General features: G+C 42.2%; 1 protein-coding gene across 1 annotated transcript in view; it reads right to left on the reverse strand.

The window, feature by feature from the left end:
* erfl3 (Ets2 repressor factor like 3) overlaps nt 1-20,716 on the reverse strand; it is a 53,481-nt gene that overhangs the window by 7,661 nt on the left and 25,104 nt on the right. The window contains exon 2 of the mRNA XM_044034056.1: nt 5,581-5,815. Within this exon, the coding sequence (XP_043889991.1) occupies nt 5,581-5,815 (235 nt within the window). The remainder of the gene's footprint in view (nt 1-5,580; nt 5,816-20,716) is intronic.

Genomic DNA, 20,716 nt, shown 5'->3' on the forward strand with positions numbered 1-20,716 from the left:
CACTACCAAGCCTTGGGTTGGGCCAAACCTAGATGTGAAATCCGTGGGAAGCAAGCCATAGTGTTTTGTAAATTATTTCCCGTCAAAATGTCAGATGTGATTACATATATGGGGAAAATATTCTTATATATTGACTAATGACATTAAATTATCAGCTGAGGTACAAAGACCTGCGTCTCTGCACAACTTAACCTGTTATATGATCTCAGCACAAGGTCACCGACCTATTTCAGTATCACTCCACACAAATACACAGACTAACATTAAAAATGAATTGACGGATTGAACCGACCCGCTTATGTGTGTGTGTGCGCGCGCTGCCTGTGCCTTGTCCATTGTTGAGCTGTAAATAGGCGCTGACTGTGACAGGAAGTTGGGATTACAATACTCCCCATGAGCCCCGTGTTTATTTTCTACCTCTTTCGTCAGCAGTGACTGTTACACACATACATCCCAGCCAGTTCCTCCACTACACACATACACACCAGCTGCTCACACTCAGGTGTGTGTGTACAAATTTGCACATGCAAGGGTGCTTTGTGAAGAAGCCGAGTTTGATGAGTGTTTACTCTCTCAAAAAGGAAATAAAGCCTGTTTGTGTAGGGATGTGAGCTGGAGGTATGAATAGGAAACATGTCACATGCTCTGTGTGTGTGTGAAGGGGAGAATCTGGTCAGGGTCCGATTAGACCGGTCACATGCTTTGTGGGTGCGAGTATGTACTCCAGCACAATCTGGCGTGTGTGCAAATGTGTGCGCAGCTCGTGTGCATCGCTCACTTGTGAAACATAAAGGCCTCATTCAGTCAGGGACAATGACTTTACACACAGGGCTGGTGTACACTGAACACATACACGTTACACATAGAGACAATGGAAAGTCAATGCACATGACAAGTGTACGCTGAGCACAGTCATACAGTGGTACTGTCCCTGGCTGCTCCCTCTGCACTTTCTCTTCAGTAATGGCTCCTTCCACACAATACTTTACTACAGAGCGAGGGAGAGAGAGAGAGAGAGAGAGAGAGAGAGAGAGAGACCTTCTGGCCTACAAACAGGCCCAGCCAGCTAGGTGAGTATCACTCGTGCATAGGCAGCACTATTTCCTACTGCATGTATTGTGGACGTGGTGTCAATGAGGTGAATTCTAAAAAAGACATCACATTTAGTTACTGCAGCAGTTCAAAAATAGCTGCAGTACTTCAGGGCAAGAATGTAAAAGTGGCATTTAATATTGCACATAATTAGTAAGGCTGTGTATTGGCAAGAATCTAATGATACAATACATATCCTGATATATCATATGATATGATATATTGTAATAGTTTATTTTAAGTAGTGTAGTGCATAACATAAATATAAACAAATGTCTGTTACATTCAAACCGAATGAGTTCACACAACGTTGATTAAGCCCTTCAGCTTGGCAGTATATTAGTTCTCATGACGCCTGATGACTTGATTTGCTTTATTTTGAGACACATGGAGGCAGCAGCAACATTGTGCCAGTACAGTTTAGACTGTTTAAACTGTTTAGAGTATAATTGAAAACACCAACAGGCGCTCACGACAGCAGTTTGGCAAGAAAACTACACCTCGACTCAGCCTTTCCCTGCGCTGCTGATGTATACACACAAACACTCCCTCAGTCAGGTCTGATAGTACTGCTTGACGGAGCCTGTTTTCAGATCATGAACAAACAAAAACCGCTGTCATACTGCTATATCTAAGTGTAGCAACAGTATGAACATGTCAGATGCACGTTCTCATGTAATGTTAGTGTGTCCTTTTTTTCTTTAAATTCACAGTGTCAACATTTACGGGAGTTGTGTGGAACCTTTATTCTTTATGTGTTTTTCCTACAGTGGCAATCTTCCAGCTGTGGCAGCCCATCACAGCAACAAATAAAAGCTGCAAATGAAGCGAGCACTCCAAACATGTGTGCTACAAGCACGCCTTTGTACAATGGTGCATTTGTGTATGTGAATGTGCACATGTGTTGTATTTCTAATCTTTGCCAGCTGTGCGTGGCAGTCCCCCCTGACCTCTGACCGCCATGTTGGGGCCAATGTGGGCTGCTGACTGTGAGGACAAGAGGGGCCTGGAGGTCTCTAGGAGCTGGGACCTCTTAGCATGATTACACTCATTAAGCCAGGACTCTGCAGTGACTGACTGGCAGCAGGCTTCATTTCCCGTACACTCCTTTGTCGATCAGCGCAGGTCTCGTTTATGAGAACAAGCTGCTAGCACAGAGTAACACGGGAGAGGCTTTACTTCCTTGTCCTCCGACATGATCCCTCATTATGAAAATGCAACAGAGCGTTCAACACCTATTAGGCTTGGTGGGGTGAGTATGACTTGAAATAGTGAAAATCACAAAGAATCTGATATTGTGAACCTTTTTCCTGTCTTTTTTATTATATGACAGAAAAACAAAGATTGATTGAATCAAATATAGCCATAAAATGAATGTCTTTCCTGCACACAAACCTGCACATGCTCGCATGCACAGTGTGAGAGTAATCCTCTCAACAAGAGTAGGAATTTCACAGTGGACGTGGGAGTGGGAGGCCAAGATGACGCATGGACCAAAACTGTGCCCCCTAAAAGGAAATCCAACACGTCCATGCACACAATACCGTGGTCCTGAAGGGGAATTTCCAACATGTGCATGGCAGACAGGAAATAATAAGATTGTAGGGGCAAAAATAATGATTACAAAGGCAAAGTGATAAAAGAAACACTTCAAAACAGACCTGCCTTTTCAAGTGTGTGAGCATGTGTGCTAATTGCAACATGCTGACTGCGGTGGCCATTATTAGCCGACTCCAGGCTTTCTCCATATGAGGGACGCAAGGTACCCTGAAATCAAGCAGTTTGCTCCATATGGAGAATGTTACCATGCACATCTGTGTTTGTGTGGCGCTTTGATAACTTCATTTATCGGTCGTGTCATTAATCCTCTGACCACATTACTATTCATGTGCGTCTTGAGAGGCCTCATTTCTAGTGTTTCTTGCAGAGTCAGGAGTGATGGCAGCTCTGGTGTCAAATCAGGTGACAACATGGGATACATGGGTGAGTGAGTGTGTGTGTGTCTTTTGTTGACTGTCCTCCCTGCCCTACGTCTGAGGTGACTCAGACAATTTATAGACGAGGAGTGAGACACCTGGGTTGCAGGAGGATGGATGAGAACACAGGAGTTTCCCCTCTGAAACCTGTTGATAATCATGCTGTAAAGCTGGTCCATCAGAGGGCACTAAGACCCGCTATATATAAGCACTTAGTGCAGCCTAAGCCCCAAATCTGTTACAGCTCGAGAAGATGGACATGCTATAAATACACAGCCTAACCACAAGTATCCCCATCCACATTCTTTTTCTCTCTAATTCAGAAATTCTAAATCCGGACTCCAAGTCTGAATGTGTGTGTGTGTGTGTGTGTGTACATCTCATGTAGGCAAACATTAGTCATCCATGTTAATTCCCTCTGTCCCAATCGGGTCCCTTCTGTAACAGACGCTATCTTAATCTGACCAGTGTAAAAGAATCCACATAAGCCATTCCATCCCTAAATTAAGCAATGCAATGCATTTCCTTCTATTAATGGCCTCTAAGGCTTTTCATGGGCTTTTCCTGAAGTGCTCAGACTGAGTTCTAAACAGAAATTGAGTATACAAGACACAGTGAATGGGAAAAGCATATTGTGTTGTCCATAATATTGAACTTAAAAGCTGTAATAGACAACATTTTGGTTTAAACTAGTCATGATGATATTTCTTTCTGTCTTTGGGCTGCTACCTCTCTCGGGGTAGCCAGAGCAGATGACGCAACCCTCCCATTTACTCTGGCCTGGGATAAGGATTACATTTGGTGTGTGTGTGTGTGTCCAATTAACAATGAGCAATGGGGATTGAGTACCTTGCTCATTTGTACCCAATCCCTTGACCTGGCGGGAACTCGGACCAACAACCCTTCGGTTACAAGCCAAGTTCTCTTTCTGCTGCACTGTCATGATGATACATAATAAATGAAAAACAACAACATCCACATTTAGATGGATCCCTATTAAGTCTCATTTTGCTGTTATTCTCTTGGCCACCATGAAGACTTGATTTACAGCAACAGCAAATTTAAAGAAACTGCGTTATTTCATATCTTAAACAATGAAATGAATAGTGTTCTATCAGTATCCAGCATGTATCTGTGTCCTTACTGGAGTCTTGTTTCTGCTGCGTCTTTATGACAGTGACCAAACGGGAACAGCTACATGAACACTGTCTGTTATCTCTTAAATGTCTAGAGAGTGACTTTGTTTTCTACAGTATGTTGTTTATTGTAATAACCCCACTATTTTATTAGACTCAAGACAATGTGTACACATCGGCATAAGCGCTGAGCAGGGAGCCTTTACCGTGGTATCCCATGGGTCACATTTTCAAGCAAGTTTACTGTGTGAACTTGAAGCTTGGGTCACAACCTAAACTATGCCAAAACACTGCAGTAAAGTCCTAATGAGCAAAGCTGACTTAACTACTGTATAAGCTGTATGGTATGACCCGCTGTTTGTGTGTCTTTTGCAACTGTACTTGGAGCATAAATGTAGCTTAACTGGTTCAGGTAAATACCATGTGAAGGCATGCGTCCAGAGGTCAGTCTTGGTTAAGTGCTATTAGTGCCTGGGCAGGTGAAACTGGGCCAGGCAGTCAAAGCTGTGTTGTGTGGGTCTGAATGAAAAGATTCCAGCAGGTCAGTGCTGTAACTGGAATCAGCTGCCAGGGTCAGAGGTCGTGTTCTCAGTCTGGATTACAGACTGAATTTTTACAATGCCAGTAGCCTCGGGGGCGTTTGTGTGGGTTTTAAGAGTCATAACCTCATTTGCTAAACATTTTTACCAGCACTTGTTTAACTACATGATCTGTTCACTCAACTTGCAAACGTCTTTTGTGCACATGTTCCTGGGATGGAGATTGTGAAGTGCTTGGTGAATGAAAATAGTTTTTAGAGTGGCATTTTAGGAGTTTAGAACCCTAAAGTGTGAGCTGGAATATTCATAGATGCTGCTAGGATTTCTGCTGCTATACAAACTCTTTTCATCTGTTCTTTCATTTTCACTGACCTACAAACAGCTCAGAGCAGGTCACATCCACCTAAAGACCTTTTTAATTTGTTGTTTCCCCATGTCTCATTTCTTCTATATACTGATGTACAGCCAACATCAAATATATGAGCATCGAGTGCTGAAAGTACTGTATTATATAAATAAAAAGTCTTAAGTCGCCTTCACAGCCAGGCTCAGGGATTCCACTAACATTCTTGCCAACAACCAACATTATTTTCTGAATCTTTTTTTCGTAATCAGTCTCAATGAGATCTATTTTCCAAAACAGACACAAGAACATAGTCAACCAAACACAAACAATTCAACTACACAATAAAAGGAAACTCGCCTGCTGTTCTTCTTGACTTGCAGGAGCAAATCCACCCGTCACTGAGTTCAAATCCACAGACAGTGGTGTACGTAGACATGTGCACACTCAAAGTCACAAGAACAGGAGTAAATAACTATGATTGAATATCTTACCTCAGTGCCCTGCTCAGTTTGTCGTAGTTCATTTGGGGTTTACACTTCCTGGCCCCCCACAGTCGGGCCACCTCATCGGGGTCCTTGATGACGAATTCGCCGTAGTCCCCCTGCCAGGCGATGACATCATGATACTCCTCTTTCCTGAGCAGCTCCAGAATGAAGTGCCACAGCTGGATCTGCCTGGACCCAGGACTGGATTCAGGCTTGTAAGCCCATTCTGGGAAAGCAAACCCTGAAACAGAGAGGTGAAGAGAGTGGAAGGTTAGTGTGGGGCAGGAGAACTTTGTCAGGAGCAGTGAGTAGTAATGTGGAGAGAGCGCAGGTCATATTTATATAATGACAAAAGCATCCCTTTGAAGGAACATTAAAATTGATGCAAGTCATGCTGTCTGATAGAGAAAATCCATATTATAGAAAAAATTCAAAGGTATAAATGCACTCAGGAGTCAGCAGCTGTTCTGTAATACCACATATAGATCACATACAGTACATTACACATTGGCCAGTCTCTGAACATTGTTTGTGAGTTTTTTATTCCATATTTTTTTGGACAGTGACACAGTGGAGTGTGAGAGAAAAAGCACAGGAAAAGGTAAGCGAATGAGGTAATGATCTCAAACAATGGTGAGAGAGGCAGTGTACTGTAGTATGCCCTGACCTGCAAATTGAATTGTCTTCTTGACCTTACGAGACCATCTGGGTGACAGAAAAAAACCCTTACAGCTCTTTGACATAATGTTTCCTGAAAGGTGCTGAAATTAAAGGAAATCCGTGAGAAAAGCAGAAATCCCCCCCTTCTACTACAAATCCTCTATTACAGCCAAGATTTTGAAAGGATTGGTTCCCGTTTCAAGTGATGAATAATCAGCAGCTAGATGTTCATGTGACCACAGTTTTTAATATGATGAGAAAAGCTGTAGCTTTAACTTTCACGGATGCGGCTACAAGAGGAAATCTTATGCCAAACTGAACAGAATGATGGTGAAAAGCGTCATAACTGATATGAGGCTGACGTGCAATGATACCACATTATCCAGTTGCACCATACCGAACTTACTCAATGAAAGTGGGCTCAGTGGAAAAGGGAAAGAAAAGAAACATTGAATAAACCCACAGGGAGTTTGCTAAAAATGCATGTTGAAAAAACACAAAAAATGAGAAAGGATAATGTGTGATTTTTGTTGCTTAGGAGAGTCGGTAGGGGGACGAAAAAAAGAAAATTAAGAACAACATCCCCAGTGTGAGACATGGAGGAGGCTCACTTATGTTGTGGTGTTTATTTTCTGCATCTGTTACACGGAGCCTTAAGTCTGTGCAGAGAGCAAAGACAAGTTAGTGGTGAAACATCTTGAGAGTCAGAGAACTCTGTTTCAGGTTGTTAAAAAATAGACTCGTATCAAGTAATAAACTACTTTCACCTCCTCACTATAGTAGGCGCTCATAGGAAACACAAATGCACAGTGAAAAAAGTTGTAATGTCAGTGGGCTTCATGGAACAGTCAGGCCTTTCCACCTCTCCTCCACCTCTTTCCTCTCATGCAGTCACTCTTTCCGATGACCGGAGGAAAACAACATGACCAGTCATCTCTCCTGTCTATCCCTCCATCTCTCTCCACCCACAGCAGAGTATGAGACGCGGACTGAGACTGTGGGCGTGGGTATATGACTGTCTGCATGAGCATGTGTGCGCCCAAATGTACAAGGTTGAAAGCGTTTACGTGTCAGTGCGCATGTTTGAAAATGTTTGTGCGAGTCTCCCACTAACATTCTGTTGCCTGGGTGGTCAAGATTTGACACGACAACAGGCTATAACAGTGTAATAATCAGTCAGATTTAGCCTGCACTGGATTTCATTCTGTCCACAATCATCCTCATAGCAACAACGAACACACAAGTGAGGAGGCTGAGTCATTAAAGAAAATGACACTCACCCTGCTTAAATGTCACTGCACAAGACATTAAAAATATTTTTATATATGCAGACGTGTGGTGCAAATAATGCAAAGCACCAAATCATACCTGTCTAATTCAATTCTTATGGATTTGTTGTTCACAGTACGTGGACTCACTTAATAAGACTGTCGTGATGTTGTATTGGATTCCAATTTGTGCAACAGATGTCCACACAAGGAGAAGGACTATTGAAAATAAATAAAACAGTAGAGGCTAGGGCTGAAAAATGAACTAAATTAATTTAGAAAAAGTTTCCTTTGCTGCATATAACAAAGAATAAAACGGAAGACGTTTTGGTTTGTAGACAAAACAAGACATTCAAGAACATGATCATTTCCACTTATTTACATTTTATGGAGGAAATAATCGACAGATTAATCAACGGTTCAATTAATCGTTAGTTGCAGCCCTAGTAAAGGCTACACTTAATTAAAAACACCTCTGTGACACATAAGGCATAAATACAAATAATTTATTGCTAATTTTTAATGATGATCAACAATGGCCATAAATAGTCTCAGCATCAGCTGATTTAGTTCAGAGAGTCGTGTGCTTTTAAGTTCATTAAAAGTAATTTTTCATCTAAAACAATTAGAAGACAAGTTCATTACCTGTTTCAAGTATTTAATATTTGGTTTAAGCACTTATTTGGTTAAAACACCAGCGCTGCAGTTCAAATGCTTATTTAAGTGAAGCAAATTTGCGTATCATTTGTTATTATTAAGCGTTATGTTTTATCAGATGGAGATAAAAAGAAAACATATTGCAAACAACAACTTGGCATCATATCAGCCAAAGAAAAACCTATATAAGTCGACTTCTAATCATGACACATTGAAGAGCCTCAAAATAGTATCAGCCACTAGGTTGTTGTTTGTATTTCATTGGACAATTTAACTATCACAACCTCCTTTTAGAGAACATAGAGAGGCCAGCATGAAGCCAGCGTCTACACAGCATTTAACAGCACAGCGTACACATGAAACAGAGGAAATGAGATGGGCAGGACTGGAGATTGGGAAACAAACGGGTCCAAATCATCAGATTAGGGTTGTGCAGCCATGTCAATGGATTTGCTGGATGACAGCCTGAGGCAGCGATAGATAGCCCTGATAATCCCTGCTGCACTAACCGGCTCTTACCATTTACTCACTGTTGCGTAACCTTAAACATTGTTGATAGCACATCTGCCAGATACTGTATCTATGAATCTGTGGACAAGTGTTGCTACTAGAGCCATTTATCAACATGAGATTACCTCCATGTGGTCTCTTCTACTTTGAAAGAGACAGAGCAACAGGAACAGGTTTGAAACAAGAGTCATCATCAACTTGTTGTTAATGTAATCGTAGGCTATGAGCTATTTTCTTAACACCATCTCTTGATGGATTTTCCTCCACGGTAATGTTAAAAATGAACGTGACAGGATCAATGAATCACTCAGTGGTTCCACCTACTCAGGGAAGATTTAGTGTAGAATGTGCAAGAAGCCTACATGTTTTCCATCTCCAGTATCCGGAGAGGATATTCTCAGCGCTGAATATTATGCAGATAGCAGCTGGCGAGCAACAGTCAACAAACAAGCCAAGCTGTGCAGGCAACTTTACCACTTTACTGAAACTGCAGATTATTGTTGCTGTTGTTTTCAAAAGCATCATGATGTGTGAAATGTCTATGGGTGTAAAAACAGCATTCACACATGTCGTCTGTGTTGTGCAATTTCTCAGACTTTCCAGACCTTTAGGTAGCAGTTAGCATGCAAATTAAACTGTCATTTTATTTCCTCTCTCTCTTCCCACCCGACACCTCCTCTTGTTCTTTTTTAAACACTCAAACAAACACGCGCGGCCTGATCCAACCCAGAGTGAAGTGCAGCCACATCGGGACACACCAGGGGCTATCATAAACAAACTGGCCGGGCTGAGCATGCTCCTCCAACAATAACACGTAACCACCCACATAAGTGCTCTCCTACTGCAGAGAGCAACGCAGTGTTTCCAGACATAGTGAACTGGTGGTGACTGTGTCAAAGCAAATGAGTTGTGTCAACTTGAGTCAAGAGGTGGTCAATCAAATCCCCGATGATCTGAGTAATAAATGAGGAGTGCTGGCCAAATCTTAACCACTGATCCTGCATTGCTGCTGTCAAGCTCAGCTGCTACTCTGAGTTTGTGCCTGGTGTGTAACCGTCTGCATGTAAAACCCCATTCAGACCTGCTATTAACATCCGTACTGAGTGATCTGATTTCAGGCAGATCACGCAAAGTACAGATCTGAACATTCCCATCTGTCGTGAATGCTTCCTGAGAGACAGTTATAGCAACACGTGGACACATTCCTCTGCATGTATGTACGCAGTCTGTCCCCAGGATGAAATAGAGACTGAAGTGGACAACTTGTACAGTGCTTGTACATCCATTAATTTGCAGCCACCGCCACAAAATGAACCCTCATCGCAATATGATTTCTTTTATCTCATGGTTAAAACTTATTACAGAGCAGCGTGAGTAGTTCATCCTCCTCTTCTTTTTTCCTTTCTCTATGTGGTACTCTTTCTCCATCTCTCAAACACAGAGTGCAACATTCAAACATAATTCTTTTTCAGAGCCCGACAGTAACCTAACCCCAAAACCAAGTCTTGTTTTTTGGTCCTCACAAATATATTTATACACACACACACACACACAAATGTGCAGTTGTTAATAACATCATTTTGTCCTTGCAAACAGTCCTGACATCAGTGTGTATTTGAATAAAAGCCAGCGACGCCAGATCCTATCATATGTGGTCACAGGAGATGTCAGGTGTGAACAGTCTTAGTTAAGGCTGTCTGCATGTGATCGGATCACTGAGGACGGATGTGAGTATCAGGTTTGAAGGGGACTAAATAAGCAAGAGAAGTTCAAACAGAACATAAAAAAAAAAATCCTCCACGGCTTTCAGGCGACTGTTTGTGCAGACAGCGACAGACTGCATGTGTCTGTAATGATGTATCTGTAATGATCTATTTGACTTTGGCATGGACCTCAGAGGACATTATATACACACACACACACATCGTATTTCAGAGTGAAACTGATCTCCTGTAAAGGCTTGACCAGCAGGATGGCTGTGTGTGTGTGTGTGTGTGTGTGTGTGTGTGTGTGTGTGTGTGTATATAAAGGCAATAGGTCATTCTCTCTCTACGTTGATACATGATTTGCTGTGGGCATCTGTGTGAACCAAAGAGACTACGTAGATAAACAGGCATGAGTACAGTTGACAGGTGTATGCATATGCGCCGTATGTGTGCTGTACACGCACACAAACACACACACACACACACACACGTCAGGGTGTTCAGGACTTAACTCATCAGTTTAACTGTCAAAACCTTGTCATCAAAGTGAATATATTGCATAGTATGCGAACACAACAGCAGCTTTTGTGTGTATGTGTGTGTGTGTGTGTGTGTTTCAATGTGTGGCTGTGCAGGGATTATGTTAAGAGGAATGTTGAGAACAAGAACAGGTGTCTTTGTCCTGAGACCAACCCAAGCCGAGCTGTCCTGACTCAAACAAGATCACCTAACACACACACGCACACTGATCTGTTTCATTAGCATTTTGGGACAATTTCATGATGATGTTTTTTGGAATCTGCATGTGAGATCTGTGTGAAGCTGTGTCTCAGGATAAAGATGAGAGAGAGGGAGTTGGAAAGAGTAAGGAAGAGTCCACAGAGCATGACCTTACCCCCCCGCCACCACACTTAACCTCTCTGACCTCGACTCTCCCTCTCTTTGGCTCCTTTTCCTTCCTTACCTCCCTTCCCTCCCGGGGGAGACACCAGATAGCCATTACAGCATGCATGTACAGGTCTCACACTCTTATAGACACACAGACAGACACACACGCACGCACACACAGCGTCTACATCAATAATGTAGGGACTTGTGTGGAGGGTTGACGATAGGGGTGCGCCTAATCTCTGCCCTGGGACACTAGAGAGAGTGCAAGTGCATCAAGAACTGTGTGTGTGTGTGTGTGTTGAGTTGAGGCGAGTGAGGGGCAGGTGGTAGAAAGGGATGCAAAGGGGGCAAAGAGGAGGGGGAGTGGATGGAGAGAGGGAGGGAGTGTAAGAGAAGAAGGCAAGACGAGATGGGGTGAGCACTAGGACAAGCGCAGAACAGAGAAAAGAAGTAGGAGAAAAAGAGATGAGGGAGGGAGAGCGGGGAAACAAGAGTGGGAAGAGAAAGAAAGAGACAATGGTAAGAGTGGGAGAGGAGAGAGGGGGTGGATGGATGGACGGAGGGAAGGAAGGAGGAGGGGGGGTGGGATTAGGGGAGCGATGAGATCATAGCTCGTCTGGTAGTCTGTTGTCATCCAGGTCAGATTGCTTACTCTCCCTCCTCCCCCCTTTTCCCCTCCACCCCCCTTCTCCTTCCCACTCTCGGATGCCTCTTTTCCTCTGTGTGATCTCAGTGGCAGGCCCCTAGCAGACTTCTAACACTGCTGCTATTTCAGCAATGTGCCCCGCTCACCGGTCCAACAATAACCTCCACTCTTTCACACATACACACCACAGGAGAAACAGGGGGGTGGGGAGATGAATGCAAATGACAGAGAAAAGAGTGAAAGAGAAAAGACAGAAGACTTGAGAGGATACAAAGATGATGAAGAAGTGAACGTGATTGAGTCAAGGACAACTTCTCCATCACTTCACACTGGCCTGAGAGTAGAGATAGACCCATTTATTTAATAAGCCAATTACTACTTATTTTACTTCATTATTAAGTTTAAACATATTTCGATGTGCATATTTTTTTTATTTATTTATAATATATAAGTGCTACCGCCGTGCAGACTGGAGAGAAAATTCAGATTGGAGAGAGAGACATTGGCTTTACTGATGTATTAAGATCAGGATACAAAACATAACCCGTATTAGTTGGGTTCAACCTGATGACATATTTTTTAAATTCCTTTTTCCCCCCCAAACTATTTCAACTTCAGGTTAATAAGAACATTTTAAATTCATTTATGGATGAAAACACACTATTTGCTAAGCCTCAAAGAAACGATTGGCTGGATCGTCAAGCCTGGGGCTGAGGTGTTGAGGAGACAGAAAGAGCTGATGGGAAGAAGGCAGACTGCAGTTGGACAATGAAGTAGAGTCAGAAAAGGGATTCCCAGAGCTCAGCGTCCTACTCAGCAGCAAATCAACTGACAGACCTGTGCCAAACTAACAGCAGAGTTGCAGACTCAGGGTTTTTACATGGAGGCAGGGCCTCTGAACAGCCATTAGCCGCCTTTGGCTGGCACTGTACTACTTAAACCCAATTCAGCTTTAGTGTGGATGTGGGAAACCAGACCAGTGCTAGTCTGTGTGTGGGTGAGGGTGAGGTCACTATCAGCTCTGAGGGGCTGCAACGGCGTTAAACGCTGAGAGACAGTCTGTATTTGCCTACAGCAGATTCATACACGAGTATACACAGCCTTGTCTTTGTCGCAGCTGCTTGGATGAGTGAAACTGCCTGAAGCACCGAGCAACAGGAGCAGAAAAGACAGAAACAACAGACCAAGAGGTTTTTTTTGGGGGGGCATGTAGGCATAATAAAAGAAGAGAGTGAGGCAGAGAAAGTAAGAGTGAAAGGAGGGAGAGAAAGAGAAGGGTGGGCTCTACAGCAGCAAGAGGAGGGTAATTTGAGTCCATACATATGAGTCCCAAAATGTCTGGACTCTTCCCAACAAGTCCATTAAAAATTCATTTGGCCAATAGGACCAGAGAGTGAGACACAGAGAGAGAGGACGACAGAGACACAACAAAGTGACAGGAAAAGTTGAGGATGTGAGAAAGGTGATGGGAAAATGGATACCTTAGTAGTGAACCATAAAAAAAAGAGCTGCAGTGTAAACGTCACAATCAGCTAAATGAAGACGAGCAGAGATGCAACTACTGTGTCATTATCATCAAGAGAAAGCACTCTGAGAGCACAAACTTCCCCAATGCCACAGGGTTTCCCAGTGTCAATACACTCCCCTATCTAACAAGTTTATCAATCCTGAATCTAGATCCAGGTCTTATTACAACTTCTTTGGACCACGACCTACATTCTCAGATGATTTCATCCAAACTCGCTCTTTACTTTTTGTGTTATGCTACTCACAGTCAGACAAATAAACAAACACCAGTGGACTGAATAAATCAACAAACATTATTTTGTTATTTATTAATTTATCAATGAGAGACGAGATAATGATGGAAAGTCCTACCTATACCTAATCCTATATCTTCACCCCGCACCCCCAGCCTTTTTTTTCTGTGCAACAGTGAGTTGTTCAGCTGACACCAGGATTTTCTGATTAACAGCAAAATTGCAGAAAAATTTTTCAGCATGTGGCTTCATGTTTGGTTCCAGCTGTCTGTCTGTCAACATGTCTGTTTAGAATAAATGGTGGAATCAGCCATTTGAAAATGCCTTTTTCTTCCCAACGTGATCAAGATGATGATGATGAATACCTGGGCACAGTGTTTGTCTAATCAATGTGGTTCTATTGTAGCATGCAGAGACGATTAGAGTGGTTTGGAAACCATCTTTAAGAATAATGAAGACCAATTTCTCTTGGAGGAACCGTTTTTCGTTGGGAGTTGTTTATAATCCCTGCCTCACCTGTTTGCTAGGAAGGGTAAACAAAAAAAATTACACATACACACTGCACACAAAAACATGCAAGTCTCAGAGGACTGTTCAAATATTCTTAAATACCACCTCAGTCTACATTTTCTATACACTCTTACTCACTGCCATACAGCTGCAGAAGAGAGACACGGGGAAAGAGAAGAGAGTACTTTGTGGCCTTGGAGGGGCCAAAAATAGCAACACACACACACACACACAGAGGTTATTGTTCAACAGCAGAAGTGTGAGAGAAAGAGAAAACTGAGAGAGAACACACAGCATGGAGAAGAGGAAAAGTACAGAAGTGCTGAAGGAGGAAGAGGAGACGGCAAGTGTGGGACAAGAGAATGAGAAGGACATGATGTAAGATGAATGATTTGGTCTCTCAGCTCAGTGTAGAACCGACGGACGTCTTTTCCAGGAAATTGTAAGGGAGGAGCGAGAGAAGAAGGGGAGGAAAAAAGGCACAGTCCTCCATAGGGAGCTTGAGCTGCGGATCTCAACAGCTACTCCACAAGCTCCGCTGCTAGACTGTAAATGACTTGTTAGGTCACAACATAGTTTAAATATCCATTAGCTGAAGCCAGACTTCCTAGAGTGGAAAAGTGCGCATGAATCTGAAAGCAGAAACACCGTATTTAAAATATAGTTTCCAAAATAAGTATTCTTTGTTTTTGTTGTTGTTGATTGTTGTTATCCTGCCTCTGTTTGGTCTTCATGAACAGAAAGTAGGTGACATTATTTGTATGCTGCATTTGAAAAATGCTCTGTCGAGCAATACTTTCAGACCTGTCAGAGGGAGCGCTTGCGTGTATACACAGGCAGTGCAGGCAGGGAACTCGTCTTTGCTTGAACATTGCATGAATGTTATATGTGACTCGCAGCAACAGGATCCAAAATGTGCAAAACAAGCAGAGTTAATCATAGTACAAAAGAAGAATAAGATAAAAACACAAGTCCACAATGAATAAATCTACCTTAATGAATATTTGATCACCTCTGTGGGCTTGTCTGGTTTCTACAGAGGCTGCGCTCAGTGGTGAGAGTTTGATTTTAGCCTACGAGGACCCAGTAGTCCAGTAGTGAACCACAGAGGACTTATGAGCACACTACACAGCCTGTGTAACTAGCAACGTGAACGCACAACAAGTAGCTCTTCACATGGGATCTCCAAAACAGGCACAAACACACACTGCAAGCTAGACTGGATAAGCAAATGTCACATTCATACATGCAGGGATTGGGCAAGAAGGGAACAAAAACATGGAGCTTGGTCCATGCAACATGCTGCAATTGAAGCATTCTGCGTGTAATTAATCACCCTCATAAACATGCCTGGTGTGTGTGTGTGTGTTTTCATGCATGAGTACAAATGGCTTTCCATGGTTCTAATCCTTCACTGTGGCCGGCTTTGTTTAAGGGTTAGAATTAGATTTAGACAGGTTTAGGACAAGGGTTTTGGGGGGAAAAATTAGTTAAGACGGTCCATGTTAGGGTATGGGGCAATAGTAGATACATAATAATAGATGATGTCCTCACAACTATAGAGGGGTGTGTGTGCGTGCGTGTGTTCCCCAGAGCATGTTAAGAACAGCAAAATAACATTGTGTCAGTGAGAGAAGAGTCCTGTTGCTCTCAAGGCGCAGGTTAGGTATATTTACTCTCACCAAAGTGACACTGCTGCTCCCTGGACATTAACCCCCTCCCTCACGCTCTCTCTCACACTCACACACGCACACATCCACGCACACACACAGGGTCTATATGCACAATTATTAAGCTAAATCAGCCAGGGAATCATTTGTATTTCTTTGTATCCTTTGAGCACTGAGTTGTAAGGTGGAGATACCAGGTTACCATCTTCTTTGTTGACCAAAAGAGTGTTGTGCTACAAGGAGCAAGCACACGGAATCAAACTAGAGGTCTGCGTGAATTTGTCAGCGGACATTAGTGGACATCTGTGCACACACGGACACGCAAAGTATGACCTGGCATTATACACTAGTCCACATCACATTTCCATGCACTGTTTTTTGCCACAAATCTAGATTTTTAGTCCCAAATTTAAAAATATGAACACTCTAAATGAATGTTCTAGGGTTTGTCACAAGCAGCATATACCTGGTCTGCTTAGTAAAGAACAAATGAAAATAGTCAGGATGAGTAAACTAGATTTCACAGTGATACTCCCTCCAATAATGTTCTTCAAAGTTAATTTTTGGGAAGAGCAGCTAAATCCTAACACAACCATGTTACAGGCCACAGGCGCCTCTCTTCTCCTTCACTCTGTCTCCCCACCTCACACTCCGGTGTTAATGTACTTCCCCCGCCAACAGCTTGGCAGAGAGCTGCCAGTTGACACTTCACCTCTGGTTCAACAACACACTGATTGCCCACACTCACTACTACCTGGAAGAGTGTGTGGTCTATGTGTATGTGTGTGTGTGTGTGTTCATCTCTGTGTGAAAGTACGAATATGGCCAACCACACATTAATATTAAGAGACATCACAGCAAATAAAAATAAATAAAAAATAATATGATCTGTGTTTAATAGATTTTACTGGGGCTGACAAATATTTTCATCATCATTTAATCTGATGATTATTCTTAATGACAACGTGATGAATGACTCATTGTGAAGAAGGATGATGTTGATTATGAACAAGGTAATAAACAGACTTTTGCTGTAGTCCTATTAATGCTATCACTAATGATAAATGTCTCAATCATAATGGACAATTTCATGCTTTAAAAAATGTGACCGTATAATTAAAAGGTGAATGTTCATAATTTCCTTGACAAATCCTTTTGTTTGTTGTCTTATTTGTTGGCTTTCCTCTCACGGAGAAACCAAAACCAATACTGATATCATTTTTTAATCTGCCATGTTTGCCAAGTGAAAATCTTAATACTGTGTACTTGTAAGGTCAATGGCTCAAAGACTTTCTGTTGCCACACGGGATTAAATTAGATGTAGCTTGATCAAACAGGCGGAGAAGAGCGTGTATGTGTTTCTCTAAGAAACAGGTGGCATTTTTGGGAGGTGGTTTCCTGGAATGTGCCACTAGAGCGGGACAGGATGTTAGCGACTGTTATACACCACACCAACAGGTCTGTTTCCTGTGTGTATGTGTGTAACCATGCATGACATTTCTGATACACACTCAAATCTGTCTAGAATCAAAACCAAGTCTGGTAATACTCAGAAATAGTCGTGTGAATGCTAAAGCGACGCATATGTGCGTAGTGTAGAGCGCAGGAAGTCGAACCCTTTCGTAATGCAGAGGGTTTTGAAGGTAATAGCACCTACTTATGTGGTATTTATGTTTTGAGTAAATAAAATTGTCACCAAGGTCAACGAAAGTATTCCATTGAGTGGAAAAGTTCAGTTTGGTACAGTACCTTCGCTATATTTTGCATTCCATTTTGGAATAGTACCCTTCCCTTGGGGTATAGTATATAAAATGGTAAAGTGGCTAGATCAGCTCCACCCACAACAGTCAGCTGATTGGGCGACAGACTGTTCTCAAACGAAGCTTAACATCTTGTTGAGACAGACAGCCACAAACCGAGCAGGGCAAACCAAGAGCTGCTGAACGTTCTCCATTGTCGTGTTACGTCGTTCATTGTCGTCGCACGGGTATGACGTCATGCTACACATCTCCCTGATGTGGCCATCAGGCACAGCCCATGCCACACCTGCCAAGTAAAGGCCCAGTTCTAAGTCTGACCCGGGGCTGTACCATTCCAGACCGTACCCCGTACTGTACAAAACCGAACCGTACCATGATGGAAACAGTGCATAAGTCTTCATGGAGGTACCATGAAGACATAATAACTAAATAAGGGATATGTATCTGTGTTGTGACGGTGAACAAGCTGAATTCACGTGTCAGAGATGGGGGGGGGACTGTTGTCCTTCCATCTTTGTCCCCAACTCAACGTGACCAAACTGAATGTGATGTATAATGAGTGATAGAGAGGCACTTAGAGCCATGGCATGAATGTGTCTGGAATGGGTGACTCACAGTGTTAGGCACAATATAAATGCAGTTCATTTTCCAGTTATATACTGCATGTGTACCTAATAAAGTGCTCGGTGGGGTTTGGTTACTGTTGCATTTCTACCATCTCGAACCAGTCTGGTCATTCTTCTCTGACCTGTGGCATCAACACAGCATTTTCTTCACCTTTCTTCTCCATTCTGATGCTCGATTATAACTTCAGCAGGTTCATTTGATCACGTTTACAAACCTAAATGCATATGACTGGCCGACGAGATACAGTATTTGTGCTAACAAGTTGTTGAACAGAAGTGGCTGGAGAGTACAATGTGGTCCAAAAGTTGTACAACACTTTCCCATAATAATGAACAATGTTACAAACTGAGCTCAAACCACAATAACACTTACCGACTAAAACATCCAGTGTGTGTATTTATGTGTGAGAGTGTGCGTCAGTGCTGACTAAGTGCGTGAATGTGTTTGTAATTCAGCATTCACAATGCAAACTCTCCGCCATTCTCCTGCCTCTCTCCTGCTCTCTCTCTTTAACACTGTCTCCTAGCAACCAGACACTTAAGGCCTAAAAATAACCCCCCCAGAAACGAACAGAACAAAAAAATAAAGCATAAATGGCAATTAATTCTTTCAAGCATGGAACACGGACTCAAACAGACCAAGTATTAGAAACGAAAGAGCAGGGGCGGAGCAAGTGAGCAATGAGTTGAAGGCTGAATCTGCCAGCAACAGGTAGTCGTCAGGAGACAGAGTTCTGTGTGTGCGTGTGTGTACACGAAGTGTGTGTGTGTATACCAGTAAAACAGGGGCTGTTCAAGGTACACAAGCCTCCAGGAACATCTATACAGTGTACCTTCAGCAAGCTGGCTACAAGGCCAGTGCTAGGTTAAACAGAGTTCGAGAGAATATTAATAATACACTGCATGTCAAAAGACTCTCTTAATCCAAGACAGTCAGCAATCGCACCGCGATTTCTTTCCTTCTCTTCCAAGAAAGTTATGAAATCAACAATGTTCTGAAAAAAGTAAAAGCCATATGAGTCATGAACAGACGTACACGGAGACCCGCTGTCTAGAATCTGAAGCTGACACATTCCACAGTGGATTAACATTTTGGATGCGTGATGGCAAGCATGAGCGGCCAGACACCTGATCTTTGCACCAGACGTCTCTAAGAGGAGCTGTTCTCGCTCATTTCAGTCAGAATGATCAGTTTAACAATCTGCTATGTCAGTAATAATATATAAATATGACATTTCTGTTTCACTTAAGAACAGCATAGGCATATTCAACTCTTTCAGGTGAGTAAAACTTTGACACCACTTGACGGAAAAGTTACTAATAGAGTGTCGTAATTTGTAAAAATGAAACAGAAGTCTTTTACTTATAATTTCAAAAATATAAAAAAGGGATAAAATTAAGTTAATTTATATGTATATGCATATGCATAGGTGTCTGTTTTTATTTATAAATCACTTAAAAATCACATGGTTGGGAAAAGTGGTATAAATTAACATAAACAATCCATAAAAAGGTAGACAAATGCATGAAAGACAGTAATGTAAAAGACAACAATATAATAAGCAAAATCTTGCACGGTGTTAAAAGCACAGGAGAGGAGGTGCATTTTAAGAGCAAACTTAAAAACAGGCAGTGAAGAGGCCTGCCTTATATGGAGAGGTTACTTGTTCCATAGTTTGGCAGCCGCAACTGCAAAGGCCTGAGGTTCAACCTTGTTTCTGGGACAACCAGGAGCAGCTGATCAGCTGAACTGAGAGGCTGCAGAGGTTGGAAGCCAAGTGGCAAACGGTCGTGCTATCACCCAGAAAAATCTGAACTCCCAGTGATGCCTCCAGAATCAAGAGCAACTGGTTCCGAGGCGTGACGTGCATCCAGGTTCCTATTGGACAATACCAGCTGTCAATCTCAGAGGCGTCCACTCATATGTGCCATACTTTATCTTCTACATTTGTCTAAAGTGGAACATAATTTACAAAAAATGACATCATATTAGAGCTGCAACTAACGATTATTTTCATCATCGATTAATCTGTCGATTACTTTCTCGATAAATCGATTAATCGTTTGGTCCATAAAATATCACAAAACCTTAAAACATGTTGATCGGTGTTCGTCAAACCTGGAAATGATGATGTTCTCAAATGTCGTGTTTTGTCCACAAACTTAAAAAAAAAATTATTAACTTATAATGATTTCTTTTTTATCCAGAGCAAAGAAATGAAGAAAATATTCAAATTTAACAATTGGAAATCTTGTTTTAATCATGAAAAAGGCTTCAAACCGATTCATTGATTATCAAAATAGCTGTCGATTAATTTAGTAATTGATTAATAATTGATTAATCGTTTAAGCTCTAAATCATATTCTATTGACCAGCATTTGAGGCTTTTTTATGGAGTCACCCCCTAGTGGCCACTCAATATATTCCCATTTCCTGCTTGGCCTCAGAATGGACCCGGTAGAGGATGAGACCATTAA

This window comes from Solea senegalensis, linkage group LG9 (assembly GCF_019176455.1).
Source record: "Solea senegalensis isolate Sse05_10M linkage group LG9, IFAPA_SoseM_1, whole genome shotgun sequence".
Classification (NCBI taxonomy): domain Eukaryota; kingdom Metazoa; phylum Chordata; class Actinopteri; order Pleuronectiformes; family Soleidae; genus Solea; species Solea senegalensis.